At 45.5% G+C, this 17,558-nt stretch overlaps 1 protein-coding gene, 1 long non-coding RNA gene and 2 other non-coding genes across 6 annotated transcripts in view; 1 reads left to right on the top strand and 3 right to left on the bottom strand.

Moving 5' to 3' along the window:
- The window catches only part of LRRC75A (leucine rich repeat containing 75A), a 62,414-nt gene extending 57,365 nt beyond the window's left edge, over positions 1 to 5,049 (top strand). For both annotated transcript variants that reach the window (XM_014876636.2, XM_088177149.1), the window contains exon 4: positions 2,864 to 5,049. In XM_014876636.2, the coding sequence (XP_014732122.2) occupies positions 2,864 to 3,461 (598 nt within the window). In that variant the 3' untranslated portion in view covers positions 3,462 to 5,049. The remainder of the gene's footprint in view (positions 1 to 2,863) is intronic.
- Positions 5,050 to 9,024: 3,975 nt separating this feature from the next.
- On the bottom strand, positions 9,025 to 16,358 carry LOC106853284 (uncharacterized). 2 transcript variants are annotated; one of them, XR_015807946.1, is made up of 9 exons: positions 16,282 to 16,358; positions 15,988 to 16,048; positions 15,402 to 15,425; positions 14,910 to 14,967; positions 14,642 to 14,749; positions 13,164 to 14,270; positions 11,584 to 11,657; positions 9,748 to 9,873; positions 9,070 to 9,172 (listed from the first exon to the last, which is right to left on the bottom strand). It is a non-coding gene; the product is annotated as an uncharacterized LOC106853284 (long non-coding RNA). The 2 variants fall into 2 exon arrangements; XR_015807945.1 differs by having other exon boundaries at positions 9,025 to 9,172; positions 11,584 to 14,270.
- LOC148221501 (small nucleolar RNA SNORD65) lies at positions 14,342 to 14,415 on the bottom strand. Its single transcript, XR_015808011.1, has one exon. It is a non-coding gene; the product is annotated as a small nucleolar RNA SNORD65 (small nucleolar RNA).
- Positions 15,079 to 15,152, bottom strand: LOC148221500 (small nucleolar RNA SNORD49). The gene has a single exon (XR_015808005.1). It is a non-coding gene; the product is annotated as a small nucleolar RNA SNORD49 (small nucleolar RNA).
- Positions 16,359 to 17,558: the final 1,200 nt, after the last annotated feature.

Raw genomic sequence — 17,558 nt, 5'->3', positions numbered from 1 at the left:
CTTGGGACCTCCCACAAAGTCCTTGATCTCAGAAATATCCCAAGTCTGGAGGTTAATTGGAGCTCCTTTTATCCCCTGAGAATTCAGGCTTTCAGCATCAGGAGGTGTCCTCAGATCCTGTTTCATTCATCCTCATTACATGGATATATTATATATATATATATATATATATATATATATATATATATATATATATATATATATATATATATATATATATATATATATATATATATATATATAAAACATAAAATAAGATATTCAATGTATAATATTATCTCAGTCACATTCCCTCTTTAAGCTAAATAATTGTATTTATTTGTCTTGATTCCTCCTCTGAGGATGGGGATTCTTAACCCTTTACTTTAAATTATCCCTGGTTTTGTGGCATTTGTTTGTATTCCTTCCTTTCCCAAATCTCTATTCCAGTGTTTGACTGCCATCATTTGGAGCAGGGGTTTTGAAAAAGCACTTTAATACCAATCTTTGCTACCACCATTACTTCAGGACAAATCTTTTATCTCAGCATTTTATCTTTTGGGGGTTTTTTGGGGGTGATTCATTACAGCCAATAATGTTTCCCTGACATTTTTGTAAACAGTTTTCTCACCAGGTGTCTCTATAAATTTCTTGCTGTAATTCCTCACTCTCTGGGGCTGCCTCTTCATTTTCCCTGAGCTGTTCCCTTGCTCTGCAAGGGATTGGGCTGAGCATCCCAATTTCCCTTCAGCATCCCAATTTCCCTTCAGCATCCCAATTTCCCTTCAGAACACCACACACGTCACGATTTGTGCAGCACTTGAGAGCAGTGCCATGAATTTAAACCAGGAGGAAACCCCTTTTCTTTTCATTCCCTTTGATCTAAACATCAATATTCCTGTTTATGACAACACTTTCAGATCTGATTCCATGGGAGAGAGCTTTTAGCTCAGCGTGAGCGTGGATAAATCAGCATCCTGCCAATGTGTGAGCTTAGTGAAGGGCTCTGTTCCAAATCCTGGTGTTATATTGGGCAAAATCCCAGCTGGGGGGGGAAAAAAAAAATCAGTGTTTTCCCAATGGAGCAGCCTTGTAAAATGTGAGGATGAAACCAAGTGAGTGTAACTGATCCCCCACTAAAGCTCAGAGGGATTTGTTTAATGGTTATGATTTTCCTCCTGAGGTTTGGGGCCGTTCTGTGGCCAAATTTCATGGCAGGGCTCGGAGCTTTTCCAGCTGTTTGTTCACAGAAATCCCCCCCTTATTTCCACGAGCTGGCTCAGAACAGGCACGGGATTGTTGGGATGAAATCCCAATGTTTGGGGTTTGTTTGCTTGGTTCCCCGGGGACAGGAGGGCAAAGCCTCCCCCAGGACCAGCCCAGGGTCACTCTGACCCAGGGATTCAGGATTTTTTTTTTTTTTTTTTTTTTTTTTTTTTGCTCATCAGCAGGGTGAAAAGGCAATTTGTACAAGAGAATCAATCTGTTCCACTGGGTTTCAGCTAAATCCCTCTCAGGGGGAGCAGGGTAGAATCCCAGTGAGAAATTCCCCTTTTCCTGGCTGGCAGAAATCCTATGCACGCTCTAAGGGAGGAAAAAAAAGTGCAGCAATACTGAAAGCAGCTGAAAACAAGAAAATAAAAATGAGCTGTCCTGAAGCTGTCCCCATTCCCCCTTTGTTATCTCCTTAACTTTGCTTCTTTAAAGCCACACCGGACATCCCACAAGAAATTACAGGAAAAAAATGGATGAAACCAGGATCAACCCCTGGCTGTGTTTTAGCCATGTTGTTAAATGGTTATCACTGACTCACAGGGGCACTCTGTGCTTATTTGGGAGTGAGATGCTGCTTTGGTGCTCAAAGACTGCAAGACAAGAGTAATTTGGGGTTTTTTAGGTGGGTGAAGCTTGTTACTGAGGCATCACCTTGGTCCCACATGGGGCTGCTCCCAAAAAATAGTGTGGCTAGGTTGGATGTCAGAAAAAAGTTTTTACTGAAAGGAATGGTCTGCCTGGAGAGGTGGTGGAGTCACCATCCCTGGATGTGTTTAAAAAAAAGCTTGGATGTGACACTCAGTGCCAGGGTTTAGTTGAGGTGTTGGGGCTGGGTTGGACTCGATCTTAAAGGTCTCTTCCAGCCTGGTGATTGTGGGATTGTGATTGTGTGATTCTGTCATTGTGTGATTGTGAGATTGTGTGAATCTGCCATTCTGTCATGCTGTGATTCTGACTGTGTGTGACACACATTCTGTTTGTGTGTGATTTTGTGTGGTTCTGTGAGTGATTGTGTGATTTTATGATTGTCATTCTGTCATTCTATCATTCTATGATTGTCTGTGATTCTGTCATTCTGTGATTGTGTGATTGTGTCATTCTGTCATTTGGTCATTCTGTCATTCTGTGATTGTGTGATTGTGTGTGATTTTGTGTGATTGTGTGATTTTGTGATTGTATGATTCTCATTCTGTCATTCTGTGATTGTCATTCTGTCATTCTGTCATTCTGTGATTGTGTGTGTGATTCTGTGATTCTGTGATTCTGTGTTTTTGTCATTCTGTCATTCTGATTGTGTGTGATTTTGTGTGATTGTGTGATTCTGTGAGTGACTGTGTGAATCTGTGATTGTGTGATTCTGTGACTGTGTGATTGTCATGCTGTCATTCTGTGACTGTGATTTTCCGTGATTGTGATTTTCCGTGTGATTGTGTGACTGTGTGATTGTGTGTGTCATTGTGTCATTCTATGATTCTCTGTGTGACTGTGTGATTCTGTGATTGTGTGTGTCATTCTGTAATTCTCTGTGTGATTGTGTCATTCTGTGATTTTCTGACTGTGTCCTTCTGTCCTTCTCTCATTCTGTGACTGTCCTCACTTTTCCATACAGCCTGAAGACCGTACTGATGGGGAAACCCCAGGACAACACCGTGGACTTGTCAGGCATCCCGCTGACCCTGAGGGACGTGGAGAGGGTCAGGTCGTACCTGGAGCAGAGCTCGGAGCACATCGACACGGTGGAGCTGTGCTTCACGGAGCTGACGGACGAGCTGCTGCTGCAGCTGCTGCCCGCGCTCTGCGGCTTGCCCCGCCTCACCACGCTGGCCCTCAATGGCAACCGCCTCACCAAGGCCATCCTCAGGGACCTCACCGACACCCTCAAGGACCCCAAGAAGTTCCCCAGCGTCACCTGGATCGACCTGGGTAACAACGTGGATATTTTCTCGCTGCCCCAACCCTTCCTGGTCAGCCTGAAGCGGCGCTGCCCCAAGCAGGGCAATTTGCCGACCATCCTGGAGTTCGGGGAGGGTCAGGTCAGTGATTTGGAGGGGCAGGAGGGGCTGGGGGACAGCCAGGAGGAGCTGAGGGCTCCGGGCAGGGCTGGCAGCACGGAGTGGCAGCAGATGGACAGAGCGGCCGAGGCCGGGGAGCAGCAAGGTGTGACAAGGTGCCCTGGCTCGGGGCAAGGGGCCACGCCACAGACATGATGTCCAGCCCTTGGTGGGCACCTTGAGCAAGGATGACTTCACACCCCAGGGCTGGGAGGGTCTGTTCCCACTCCTGGCTGCTGCAGGAGTCCCAGCTGCTGCCTTCCCCCTGTGCCACGAGTGTCAGCCATTCTCTTCTTGAAGAACACATCCAAGTGATCACGTAGAGTGTTTGTATTTTCTAACAGCTGGCCGGGTGTTTTGAAGCGTTAGTGGTGTGCTGTGCTTTTGGCTCTCTCAGAAATGTGTCTCCAAGGGGCTGCAGAACCTCAGAAGGGCACGGAAAGGGAGCAGGGAGGCGCCCAGGCTGTGCAGGGAAGGGCTCCCTTTCCTCAGGGCTGGATCTCAGCTGCTCCCCACAGGATGGACAGACAGCAGCCACCCCAAAGGGACCTGCCTGGGACAAACCTTCAATCCTTCCCACTCCTGACCTCAGCAATCACTGCGAGAGGTGTGGCTGCTGAGACACAACAAAAACCTGCTCACACACAAAGCAGGGGTCTAAAATCTGCTCACACACAAACCAGGGGTCTAAAATCTCCTCACACACAAACCAGGGGTCAGAAATCTCCTCACACACAATCCAGGGGTGTTCCTCTCTATATTGTGAGCCCAGCCCAGAGGGAAGCTTTGTTTTCTGGGGCAGGGTTAAATCCCAGCCTGCAGCGTGCCTGGACACCACCTCACCCTCCAGCCTTACCAAAACCAGGCTGGCACCTGTGCCTGCCCAGGATTTATCCAGTAAAAACCAGTTTCCTACCAGCTGTGAAAACTCCTGAGCTTTTAATGGGAGCATCTCATCCATTCTGGGAGGGACACACAAATCCTGGAGTCAGGGCTCAGGAGCATCACTGACAAAAAGAGATCACGGTACTGAAGGGTTAAAAAAGGTAAAACAACCCTGGGGTTGATCCCCTCTCTCACTGCCACACAGCCAGCTGGGATTTAAAGCCTCAGAAAGCCTTGGGGCCACCTGGCCATGGCTGTTGCCCCCTGGACCAGAAGTGCTTTGTTTCTAAAATGTTCCGGTTTTTTCTGCCACAGGGCTTTGGGTTTATTGTGCTTTTCATGGGAAATGGATCACCCCAGAGCAGCAGTGCTGGGATGTGCACTTTGGCTTTTTGGAACCAGAATTTCATTGGATCCCAACCCTGGGGAAGGGCAGGAAAGTGGGAAAAGCTTCCTCTCCTTCGTGCTCCAAGGAGCAGACCTGAGCCCCTTTCTGTCCCTGAGCAGCTCCCAGCAGTGACTCCAGCTTGGCTTTTTTTGGGTGCAAACAGACTTTTGGTCCCATTGGCTCTGCCCATTTTTCCAGAGGGGCTTCAGGCTGCCAGTGGTTGTTTGTCCTCCATGTGCAAGAAGGTAACTTAGAAAAAACTCTGTTACTTTTAATACATTTGGCAACACTCAGTATAATTTGCATGTATCCAAGCCTTTTTTCCTTATTGTTTTGTTTTTTGGTTTTTTTAATTCTAACTCTTTCCAACAGGCATGAAAAAAAGAAAAACTTTCCAGTGAATATGGAATATTTCTGTTTGAAATAAAGGAGCTATCCATAAACAAAATAAATGATAATGTTTAATAAAGATCCAGTGCTGAATTCTTCCTCTGTCCAGGCTGAATGCCCAGGAAGAAACAAAGGACAAGGCAGTGCTGAGAGCTGCTGGTCTGGGTTCTTCAGGGGGCTGGAGGAATAAAGAGCTCAGTTTATGGGCTGGATTCTTCAGGGTGGGCACAAGGTGGACACAGAAGCATCATAAAAGAATCTTTTACATTTTAAATCTTGCCAGTGTGTAAAATAATGTGGGAGAAAGGAATGCTGAGAGTGGGGCAGTGCTCCACAGGGTGTTTATGTCCAATATTAATGCACTGAAGGAAAAAAGGCTGTTTATTTGCAGCAAGGGCTCTGTCCCAGCAATAAACCATGGGGGCCAGGGAACTGGGGGGAACATAGGGGGATTTAATCAAGGACAAGTTTTCTCTTTGCAGAAAAAAGAAAAGAAAAAGAAACTGCAGCAATTTCTTCTTTCTACCCAGGTACCTCAGTGTGGGCTCCCCCCTCCTCATGCACAGCTCAAGCTCCTCTGCCTGTTTAAATTATTGAAATCTCAAGCTCTTTGCTGCAAGGTTTTTATTCCTTGTTAAGTATTTGCACAGGATCCACGGCCTGAGGAGCTGCCTGGACCCCCCAGTTCACAAATTCACAAACCAGAGGCACTTTGCATTTAGAGTGAGCTCTGCATCCTTTATTCCTGCTTTTCTCCATTCCCTGACTGACAAAAACCACCCAGGAGGCTCCTCCTGCCACATTTCCCCTCCAGCTCAGCTTCCACCTGCTGGGAAACACATCAGGCCGTGGAGAAATAATTTAAATATCTCCAGAGCGAGATCCCACAGCCTTTGCCCTGTGCAGGTGCTTGAGCCACCTCTGCTCCACTGGTACTGACAATATCCCTGTGCCCAGTGAGGATTTCACCCTTCTGAGACAGAGAAAGAGCTAGAAAGGGCTTTTTATCAATATATCCGTGCATGCTGGAGGATGCACCAAATTACTTTCATGGAGAAAGGGGGAAAAAAAAAAAAAGCAGAGCTGTTGTAGAGAGAGTTGGTTATAAAAGCTTTGGCTCATCAGTGCCTTCCTCACAGTGTGGATTAGTTCAATTATCCACTTAGTGCACTTCAGGATAATGATGATCCTGTGGGCTCAGCACAGAGTGGGGTTTGGTTGGGATTTTTTTTTTTTTTTAAAGAAAGCAGAGTGAGACGCTTCTCTTCCCAGCTCATCAACATCAAAACAAGCTCAGGGCTCACTCCACATATAATCAATGTTCCCTGGGCTGCTGCTTCGGGTCAGAGGCTTTTAACTGGCCTTAGATGAAGGATTCAAGGACTGAAAATCGCTGCTGTTAGAATATTAAAGCAGAATGAGGTCATTTCTTGTCAAGGAGAGGAGGAAAGGGGCCACCATAAAATAAATAAAGCATAAAATGCCTCAGCCTGGCTTGGCTGGTTCTCTCTCCACCAGCACCACAGCTCTGCCTGGGCATGAAGAAAACCAGTCTGGGGAGGAGATTTATGCCCTCAGCAACAAAAATGTAATTGGAAATCATTCTGTGCAGATTGAGGAGCCCACGGTGAGGGGAATGGAAACAGCAGGCAGGGAATGAGAGAGGGATGAGAGAGGGATGAGAGAGGGATGGATGAGAGGGCTGGTGCCACGCTCCAGAGAGCTCCTTCCTCTTGGCTGCTCTGGGAAGGGTTTGCACCAAGGCTGGCTGTGTTTTGAAGGTGGGTATTCATTTAAAATGAGGGTTACATTCCCGGGGGATGGTTGGGAGCAGGAAAGAGGGCTGGGAAAAGTCACCCCCAAGCAGGGAGAGCAGAGGGAGACACAAAAACGCAGCTGGGGATGTCCAGAAGCTCAAGATACTTAGGCCAAAAGCATTGCTGCTGCTCAGGAGAAAAAGTCAGCAAATGTCAACCCAAAATTGCCCAAACACCAACCTTTCCCAGAGGAAGAGCCAAAAAGTGACCGAAAGGATTAAGGGGACAGCACGGGAGGCAGCAGTGGCCAGGGGCTGTCCCAGGCAGTGGGGTTATCCCACTAAAACCGCCTTTGGAGAGGGGAAAAACCTTCCAGGGCTCCCCTGTGCTTCACCTGTTTCAGCAGCAGGAGGAGGTTTGTGAGCTCATGCTCAGGAGCACTCATGTCCTGGAAACACAAAGACTCCCGTGCTCCGTTAGCCGGGATCTGCTATTGCCAAGGAAACTAATTGACCTTATCAGCAGAATTCAGGTATGGAAGCTTCGGAGAAAGGGGTAAACACCAACTGACCCAGCCTCTGCAGCGAAATGTTCCTTGGTGAGCAACAGATTCAATCTCCTCCCAGCCCCTCTGGGACAAGGCTGTCATCCTGTGATCCCACTTTCCCCCCACTGCAAAGGCCGTGGAGTTTTTCTCTGCCCGGGGGATGATTTCCACCAGCAGGATGTACAGAGCAAGAGGAGAGGAGCTTTCCAGCTCTGTGAAATGTCTGCAACAGGAAATTCTGAAGGACAGAGCCTCCCTCACAGTGCTCTGACTGCCTCCAGCCAAGCTCCAGTCTCACTTCCTAGGGAGGGCCCAGCTCCAGGCACATTAACACAAATATTAATTAATTATCATGAATAAATGGTTGGATATCCCCAGGCTAGAACAGGGCTTGGAACAACCTGGATTAGTGGGAGGTGGCCGTGCCCACAGCAGAATGTTGGAATGAAATGGGCTTTAAGGTCCCCTCCAACCCAACCCATTCTGGGATCTGTGTTTCCATAAATTGTTAGCACAGGGTTTGTTCTCAAGGAGGAACACGAGAGCTTTGCTCACTGGAGGAATCCTGGAGCCCAAGCTGGCACTGCAGGGAAGGCATTTAGGAATGAAGTGTCATCTTTTAATGAGACAATTCCATCAGCCCATGGCTCAATTACCCCGAGGGGTGGGGAGTTGGAGGTGCTTTGTTTACAGTCCCTTCTGCCAGTTCTGGGTGTGCATTTTTTATCTCCCCCTCTATAAATATGCAGAGACACAGCTGGTTTTACCTTCAGCTCAGCTGATGGTTTTACATAAAACTGAAGACCTGACTTAATAGAGTCAGAAAAGATGCAACCTGCTCACCACAGCCTTTAATTATGTGTGCAGTTTGCTGGGTTTTCTTGGCTCCTAATAGCTTATTGATCCTGTGGCTTCTGGGCCATCTTTCTTCTCTGCTGCTTTATTAACTCAATCTGAGGAGCAAATAAACCTGTGGGGAGGTTTGCATCCAGGTTGGGATGAGCAATCCCAGCCTTCAGTGAGCCTGGTGCACGTGGCAGCTCTCAGGGAGCTGTTACTGGAAGGACAAATAGATTTGAGGTTTACAAAAGAGAGAAATATTGATATATAACTCACTGAAGGTTTGGCCTGGGCATTTATCACTGGATTTTCAAGGTGTGTGCTGTAAAACCACTTTATTCCTGGGTCTCCTTGTCAGCTCTGTCCTTCTCCAGGGAAAACCAGGGTTCCTCTGGGTCTGGGCAAGGCTTTGGGGAGCTGCTTTGTGATTAGGATTTTGTAAGCAGCACTCAGCCATCCTAAACACAATCTGCATAATTAAAACCCCAAAGCATCTTACTAAAGGCCCAAATTCCTTGAATAGACATCCAGAGACTCACAGATAGATGGAAATCTGTGGGATATTGGGCTACAACAGATGTGGAAAATCCAGCTGCAGCAGCACAGGAACAGCTTCCCTTTGGCAGCTGCTCCTTGCCTTGTAATTCACTCCAGGTAAGAGCTGCAATTCCAGCTCTTCCAGAAATGAAAAATAAGGCAGGGAAGAATCAGTCACACTCTGGTACCTGCTGCTCCAGGGCTCTGACTCCTGATCCTACTAAAGGGATTCCACTGCTGGGGAATTCTGCATGGAGAGAAAGAGGCAGAAAATCCCAGAGGTGGACAGGCTTCAAACATCCAAAATAAACAGCCCCCTGCTTGGGGCTGTGTGCATTTACACTTCACTTTCCCAGAGGTGAACTTCACCATTCCTTTCTTGTTGCTGTTGTTGTTTCATCTTCACTGTACCCACCTGCTTGTGAAATTATGAGTGTCAAGGCTCAGGATTTTCCAAAGCTGTGCTTTCCTGCAGGCTCAGAGCTCCCCTCCAGCACAGGCAGAGAAACAGCAGAGCTGGGAGCTGAAATGTAAATATTTTCCTTTTTGTGTGCCAGCCCCCAGAATGGGCTGAGCTTCCAGGGCAGGGGCAGCCACCAGCCCAGAGCTGTCCCCTCACCCTGGTGTCACATCCATTCTTCAAACCATTTTGGGGCTGGTGATCCTTCAGCCCTGTTCTCCTCCCTGAAACCCTTCCTTTGCCTCAGCTTCAGCCTCTGACCCGTTGCCAAGTGACACCACGTTGCTGCTGTCATCTCCAAAGACTTTTTTGAAGCATAAAAGCAGCACCTTTGAAATCCCTTGCCCTTGATGCAGCTCCTGTTTTGCATTTCCAAACAGCCTGGCCCTGCCACTGAAGCTTTATTTCACCTCCTCCAAAGCACAGCAGCAAACAGGCTGGTGGGGAGGTAACTGGATAGATGAAATTAAATTAAATTCAAAGTGTGGGTACCTTGGTGCAGGGGCTTCCCATCACTGTGCATTTCAAAGCTCCCAGCTTTGAAACAATTCCCATCATCCTCCCAGCAGGTATCCCCTGGATTTCAGTCGGCACAAAGAGTTTATTATTTACTGCCATGGCTGAAAGGAATAAAATACCTGATTTGACACAGTTCAGGAGAATTGCTTTATCCAATGGCTGACCAAATCCTCTGCCTGCTCCCAGCACGGCTCCAAGCTCCAGTTTCTTATCTGTAATGAGGGGATGTGGAACACTGCAGGCTGCTGCAGGATTATCAGATGGAGGCACAGATGTAAAACATTTATATTGGATATTTCAGCTGCTGCTGTTGTTGTGAGCTGCATTAAACAGCTCACAGATCACCTGAGCACCAGCACTGCACTTGCTGTCTGATAAGGGCTGATAACCAAATTGGTAGCACTATTATCTTGACTCAGGTGTTTATTAATAAAGTTTCAGCTATCCAGAAAAATTTATTATTTTTATTATGGCTGATAACCTCAGTCTTAGCTGAAAGTTTGTCTTTAATGTGCTGTTAAACCTCATTTCATTACTCAGTGATAACAGCACCCAACAAACCCAAAGCCAACACTAACAAATCTTCAGGTGCAGTTTGCAAGTGCACAAAATACAGAAGAAGCCAAGAAAATCAAACCTACAGTAACTATCCTACAGGATCTGGGAAAGCACAAGCAAGAAAGCAATTAAAAAAAAATCTGGGAAATAAATTGAAATTATAAAGAAAACCAAGGAGAGCCAGCAGGAAGCCATAGGCAGCTTCAGAAAAATCATTATTTGTTTAGAGTTCGTGTTGCAGCTGTGCTATGCAATGATTTTACCACACACCATTCCAAACAAAAAAAACTGTTATGGGAAAAAATCCAAGTATTGACTTGCAAAAACTAACAGGAGTCTAACAAACAAAAGTCTTAATTATAGGAGATTAAACTTCTAACATCTCTATTTGATTGAAGCAGCAGGGATTTGAAATCAGTCTCCACTAAGTGATTTTCTCATTTGCATTTTGTTCAGGTTTCAGTTCCACACAGGTGCTGGGCTGGGGGTGTTTATTGACTCAAAATCCACCTGGAGCAGGCACAGCCTGGCAGGTCCTGAGCTGCATGGGAGGGAAAGGTAATGAAGGGCAAATCATTCTTTATTTCTACTAAATAAAAATAAGTTTTAACCCCTTTGGCTCCTACCACACTCAGACCAGGAACACTTTGGGGCTGGGACCATGACTGGAAGTTTGCACAGCATCAAAAACTGAGCCTTTGCTGGTCCAACTCTAAGCAACATTAATTAAGAGCTAATTAAAGAGTGACATTTTCACTGTGTGTGGGATTCTCTACATAGTAATAAAAGTTGCAAATCTTATTAGAAACAGGGAAGGAACCAGCAGTAAACCCGACTTTCCCTAAAGAAGCATCTTCAAGGCTGCAAAAATCTCTTTTATTTCAAATGCTCTGAGCTTGGTCACTGCCCCATCTTGTGGGCTCGAGTGTCAGGAGGTAAAGCAGGACAGATGTTACTCTGAATTAGAACACAGGAGCAGAAAACGCTCAATGTTCTTTAAATAAACCCTCCTTGCACACCCTAAATCAAATCCCACCTGTTTTACCCTCACCACGTTCTGCAGTTTTAGGATTGCTTGGTAACAGTCGGGCTGAAACCGATTTCAAGCGTAAAATTAAGGCACTAAATTACATGAAGTGACAAAGAAAGGGAATGTTTGTCCTAGCAGAGCATTAAATGATGCATTAACCTTGTCCTTCTTTACAGGAACACGTGAAATGTGCTCAAGCTCTGGCAGCACAAGGTCAGTGGTGCCAGAAACATCCTGAGGCTGAGAAAGGCCAAAAATCCCCTGGTTATTTTGAGATTTTGCTGTGAGCAGCTCAAGAGTCGCTGCCTGTGGTATCACAGAAATTAGAACAAAGCATTTGCCATTCTTTAGCTGGGAGAAAACAAACCTGTGACACTTTTCTTGCAGACACCAATGTTATTCCTTGCTGGAAAACAGCAGCTCCTTTTGTGCCTCACTTCTCTGAAATGGAGAATTGGAAAATTAATGGCTCTTCCTCCTGCTCCGAGGGGAAAAGGAGTGAAGTGTCAATATTTAGGGTTTATTGCATTCTGAAAAGCTCACATACACAAGATATCCCTTCCTCCCTTCTAATTAAGTAGGTACAGCTCAAAATGCCTCAGCTGGAACAGCAGCCACCAAGCCAAGAGGGAGCTCCTCTTCACATTGCCATTAATAGCTGGCATGTATTAATTACACTAATTTATGGCTCTGCACGAGTGATTATTCTCGTGCTGATGTCGATATGATTGCTTTACAATACCAATCAAGAAATAAGGCCGAGAACCAGCATTTATGTGAAATGTGAAGCTTGTGATTTACAGCGAGGCAGCTCCGTCCCTGTCGATCCCTCTCCTCCTCCTCCTCCTCCTCCTCCTCCTCAATTCCAGCCCCTCTCCATCAGCTCCACAGCCACAGCACAGATTTTGGGGATAATCTCCATGTTTTCTCTCAAATAGCGATTTGAGACACGGCATTGCCATCTCTCTCATTGCTAAAAGCTGGCACTCGGCCATTCTTTGCTTTGCTGCATATTTTCTTTCTTTCTGCTTTAATCTTTCATCTATTTTAGATTTATCCAGGGTTGTTGGCTGCTGTTGAGTGCCAAAGGGATTCCTGCCAACTGTTCTTTTTAAACCTTTACAAAATCCAAAATAATTGTGTTTTAAAACCAGATTTTTGTCTGCTGTTTGTTCCCCAACATGAAGTTTTAAGTGCTCCAACTGTAATCAAAACAGAATGGTTTTATTTCCCCTCGCCTCAAGCACCATGAAATTATCTGTGCTCCCCTGGAAGATCACAGTAAAATGTTGAGGACACTTGTTTAGTTTGAAAGGCACCAATTTCTAACAGAAATAACACTTTTCCATTCATTAATCTCGGTGAAAACCCAGCCTGTTAGAGGATCCCTGCTGAGGAACTTTGGTTTTGATTAGAACAATAAACAAGTGATGGTAAAATCAAACTCATTAATGCTTCTCTCCAACAGATACCACCAAAGGCACCCTCAATAAACCCAGATAAATTCAATACCTAAGTTTTCCCAGATCAGCTTTGCTCTGTTTTTATGTTTTTATTTTACAACTAGAAAGCAACAATTACAAAACAAGTTGCAGCAAACCTTCCTTGAGCAAATTAAACAGCTCATTAAACAATTTGCTGATTATTTCTGTTTTCTGAGGGCATGTGGCTGTTTTTACCTCCATGGGCTGCAGATTCACATTTAAAACAAGGTGGATTCCTTGTGCTTTTTGAGAGCTTTGAACCCATTTTTATTCCCAGTGCATGTTATAAGAAATGTCAACATGTTGTAATACACAAGCTCTTAAAATCAGGCAAAAATAGTTTTGTTTCTTTAAACACTAGGAACAGAATGTAACTTTAATTAAACAGTGGAGTAACCTGTTCTTCATACTGCTCAAATCCTTTCAGATAAAGAGCAACTAATTAATTCCAAACATGTTTTACCTACTCCATGGCCCAGGCTGAATGTTTTTATTAAGCACTGGATGTATTACAGTGATGATTCTGAGGGGAAAAAAAATCCAGATTAATTAATCTGCACTTTTTAGAACCAGGAGATTTCTCTGAAAAATACTAAGCCTGTTTTCCTGAATACTAGCTTCAAGAGAAATTCCTGAAATTCTACTTTTCATGCAATTTATACCTCAGAGAACACAGCCACCTGTGCTTTTGGAGGGACAGGGACACTGCCCTGTGATGCCACATGAGCAGCACCAACTCACAGCATCTTTCAGTCAGAAAATTAAAAATTATTCATATCTTCACCTGAACTCCACAGGGAAGTCAAAACCAATCCCAAGCTCTCCCATCTGGAGCTGTGCAGTGACCACAAGCTCATGAGGAATTCATTAAATTATTTATTAAATTTTGCAAAAAGCACACCCTAAAAAGTTCCAATTGCTGACATCAAATGGGCAGAAGGCTCAGCACCATCAAGTTTGGATGTTCAGGAGCACTCAAGTGTTATAACCTGCCAGCTATACTGACATAATTAAGCTAATTGGGAGTTTTGGCCTCAAATGTTGGGTTTTAACTCATTTAAGCATCTCCAAGATTCTCCTTAACTCTTGAACTTTGCCTCTGCAGCAGACTTTAAATTCGAGATCAAAATGACAAATAGCAAAGCCTGCAAACAAGCTACAGATGCAGCTGCATTTGCTGCTCTGGCTGCCAGAGTATTTAAGGGTTGATCTCTGCAGTAATTATACTTTGGTGTCTTGCTTAAACCCTAATTACCACACTAAACCCTGGTGGCAGTATCTGCAGTAAATACTCTGCAATCTGGGTACATCCTCTTCACCATTTTACAGCAATTACAGAGAGTGCCCAATGTGTTTATTAAAAATGTGTTGCAGAACACAAAGTCATTCCTTAACGCAGTAAAATGACAAAACACGGTGGTGTTTTTTAATATTTTAATGTACATGTAATAAAACACTTTAACTGTTACCACTTTGTAACAGCAGAAAAACCTTGTGTCTACACAAAATCCTCAAGCTCAGGTGTTTTGTTGGAGTCCTTCTGCCTCAGACATGTTTCCAGCAGCAGCACCTGGAACACAGGAGCAGGGTCAGGTAATCAGCCTTCATCATCATTAATGGATTTGTTAATGAGTGAGATATCATCAGAAAACCTTTTGCTCACCACCAGTCAATCTGCCGGTAATTCCAGCAAGTTTGGGTTAGTTTCATCACATGATATCACAGGGGAATTGACACATTTGTGGCAGAATCAAGACCTTTTTGTCTACAGTGCAAGAACAGCTGCTCTTACACATTTACTGCCTGGATTTTAGTCCAAGTATTTTTTTTTACCTAGAACTTCATTAATTATACTTTTAGAGCAGAAACTGAGATTTTTTGAGACTGCAGGCAAAAACCACCACACATCCAGCTAAGGAGCATAACAAACACTGAACTCACCCAGCAGATTCTCCTGCTCTGCTGTCTCAGTGCCCTCCACAGGGCTTGTGAAGAGCTCTCACATCAGGGGCTGGACATCAACAACCAGCAGAGACCTGCAGGCTCCCCCTAAATATATCCGGAAAGAAATATCAGACTTGAAATTCTTAATTCACACAATTCAGTGAAAATACACATTTCAAGCTCCTTATATTCTATAAACCTCATTCTAAATTTGCATTTCACCTGGTATACAATTCTGTGGAGTGCACTGAAAGCCATCACTGACCTTCACAGCAGGGCCAGCTGCCCACTGCTCCCAGTCCTGTTGTGTCACAGCCCAGGCTCTGCAGAGAAGTGGAACAGAGGGACAGGAATGTGAGATGCTTTCATGGAGAACAAGGTGGGCTGAGTTTAGAGGATGAATTTCAAGGTTTAATCTCCTGTGTGTAGCTGCATTTCAGACCAGAACCAGGGTATCGTCAGTTCTCGCATCTGACGGCACTTCCTATTCAGGGTTATCATCATCAACAGCCGCTAATTAACTCCTCTAATTAAACACTCAAAACACTCGCTTTTATCTCTAACAGTTGTACAATCTCCCTTCAGTGCACGAAGCATTAACTCTAAACTTGCGTGGAGACAAAGTCAGTTTTAATGAGGTTTTATTTGACTTAAGATGTAATTTTTACAGGTTATTTTTGACTTGTAAAGCCTAGAACTCCTTTTAACAACTCTGCACGCCTTAATATTTATATAAAAAAAAAAACCGTTAACTTACTTTTTACTTCAAGACATCTTCCTCCTGTGGGAGTAAAAGCAAGGGAAGTGTTACTAGAATACTCTTCAGCCGTATAAAGTAGGTTTATACAGGGAAAAACAAAAAATAACCAGACCCTCATGACCGATTGTGCTTTACTTACACTTGTATTTATGTTGATATGAATCACTGATATTTATATCAGACAGTTCTTAGGAGTCAGCAATCTCCTCTAAATAATTCTTAATCAGGAAATATAGAACTATGTAAATTTAAAGTAGTGTAAGAATGCAGCCTGCAAAACTGCGTTTACCAACAGGGCAATTTTCAAACTGAAATCGCAAACGCTCCACTGCTGTGGATCTGATTTTTATACAGAAAGGGCCTATCACATCAAAAAATCATTAAAAGGGACCTAATTGCTTATTTTCATGGCTGCAGCACCACAAAAGTCGATGGACGGCGCTGGATGCCGAGCTGTCCCCACAGCAGCGTTACCAGCACGGCCCTCATGGAGCCCGGGCAGGGCTGCGCCAGCAGAGGATCCGCACCCACAGCAGCGATGCCTCACACACACCCCGGCCCGGCCGAGCCCCTCCCGACTCACCGGGAAGGCGATCCCGCAGCCTGGCAGGGTCCCTCGGTGCCGGTGTCGCCTCCATGGTGACCTGAGGGGACAAGAACCGTGAGCCGCCATGCGCCGCGAGGCCGCGCCCCCCCTCCCCTCCAATGGTGCGGCCCGGCCCGCGCGGCCCAGGCAGGCCCGGCGGCCGCTACCACTGCCGAGCTGGGGGAGTGAGCGCTTTAGAGCTACGTGCGCTTCGCTGGGCAAGCCAGGCCTGCGCCTCCCCGCTGCCCGCCCGGCAGGCCCCGAGCCCAGCTCGGCTCCGCTCGGCCTCACCTCAGCCTCTCCATCAGCACAGGACGAAAAGGGCGCGATTCACTTCGGCGGCCGCTTATAAAGGCTTGGGCCGTACCACCCTCGCGGCGGGGGCGGGCTGTGCCATTGCTCCACAGGCGGGGGTGCGCTGAGGCTCCCATTTCCTGTCGTGTGGGCCTGGAAGGAACGGGGCGAGCGGAGCCGCGGGGATCGCTCAAAACCCGGCCCCAAAACCCCAAAATCCCATCCCAAAAAAAATCCCAGGTCTGGGCACCACCCCAAGGCAGGGAGAGGTGACAGCTCAGGGCAGGGACCCTCGTGTCACCCCCGGCCGGGCACAGCCCCAGGGAGCACCGGCCCTGCCCTCGGTTCTTCGTTTTCCAGGAAAACTGGAGAGGTCGGAGTGATTTCAGGCCACTTTTATTTAGAACAGAACAGCTGTTTTTAAATAAAAGTTCCATTCTTTTCACATTGTGTCATCGTCAACTGAGAATAGGGGTGTTTTGGTTTCCTTTTCCCTGGTAAAAGAAACACAAAGCCGCCTTTGCTTTAAAATTTCACCCTCAACACCACGTGTTCAGTCAGCCTGAAGAACTATTTATCAAAAATCCACCTTTTGAAAACACCAAAATATTCCTACAAGAAAGACTAGTGTGGTGATGTAACAAACCACCCAAAATTCAGATTTTTCCTCTGAGGCACAGATCCTCCAGCAAAGCCAACATTGTCTTTTTGCAATTTTCAACATAAAACACGTTTTAGTGAAATACACACAGGTCCCCTGTCTCTCTATCAAACATCAATTTCTGCATCGAATTCTTGAAGGTGAGGATAGCTGGGAAGTCAGTAAAAAAAAAAAAAATCAAGGACACATTAGCTAAGGACTAAACACAAAGGGGAGTTGGAAAAAAATTTTCTTTGCAACCTCTCAAATAGATGGAAGTTAAAACGTTGAGGAAAAAGCATTGACTTAAAATTCAAAGCTCATTTTTAATTGCCAAATCCCAACAGTTCTTGCTTAGGTAACTAAGGAAGCCCAAAGCTGGAAAGAATTCCCAATACCAGCACTCTTCAAAGCTCTGCATAAAAAAGCAAAACCAGGCACACTCAATTACAAAACTCTCTCTATGGGTCTAAATCTCGATTTTTCTTGCAGTTAAGCTCCTGTATCAGACATAAACCCCCCCCAAAACCATGAAACCACAGTCCTGACCAGCGCAGGGGAATTTTTAAGGAGCATTTTTGACAACCTGGAAGGCAGGAGCAGAGTTAGGGGTGCATTTTCCTGAAACACAGGG

Source organism: Sturnus vulgaris, chromosome 21 (assembly GCF_052056855.1).
Source record: "Sturnus vulgaris isolate bStuVul1 chromosome 21, bStuVul1.hap1, whole genome shotgun sequence".
Lineage (NCBI taxonomy): Eukaryota > Metazoa > Chordata > Aves > Passeriformes > Sturnidae > Sturnus > Sturnus vulgaris.
The sequence above is the reverse complement of the archived record's forward strand: the minus strand, read 5'-3'. Positions and strand labels throughout refer to the sequence as shown.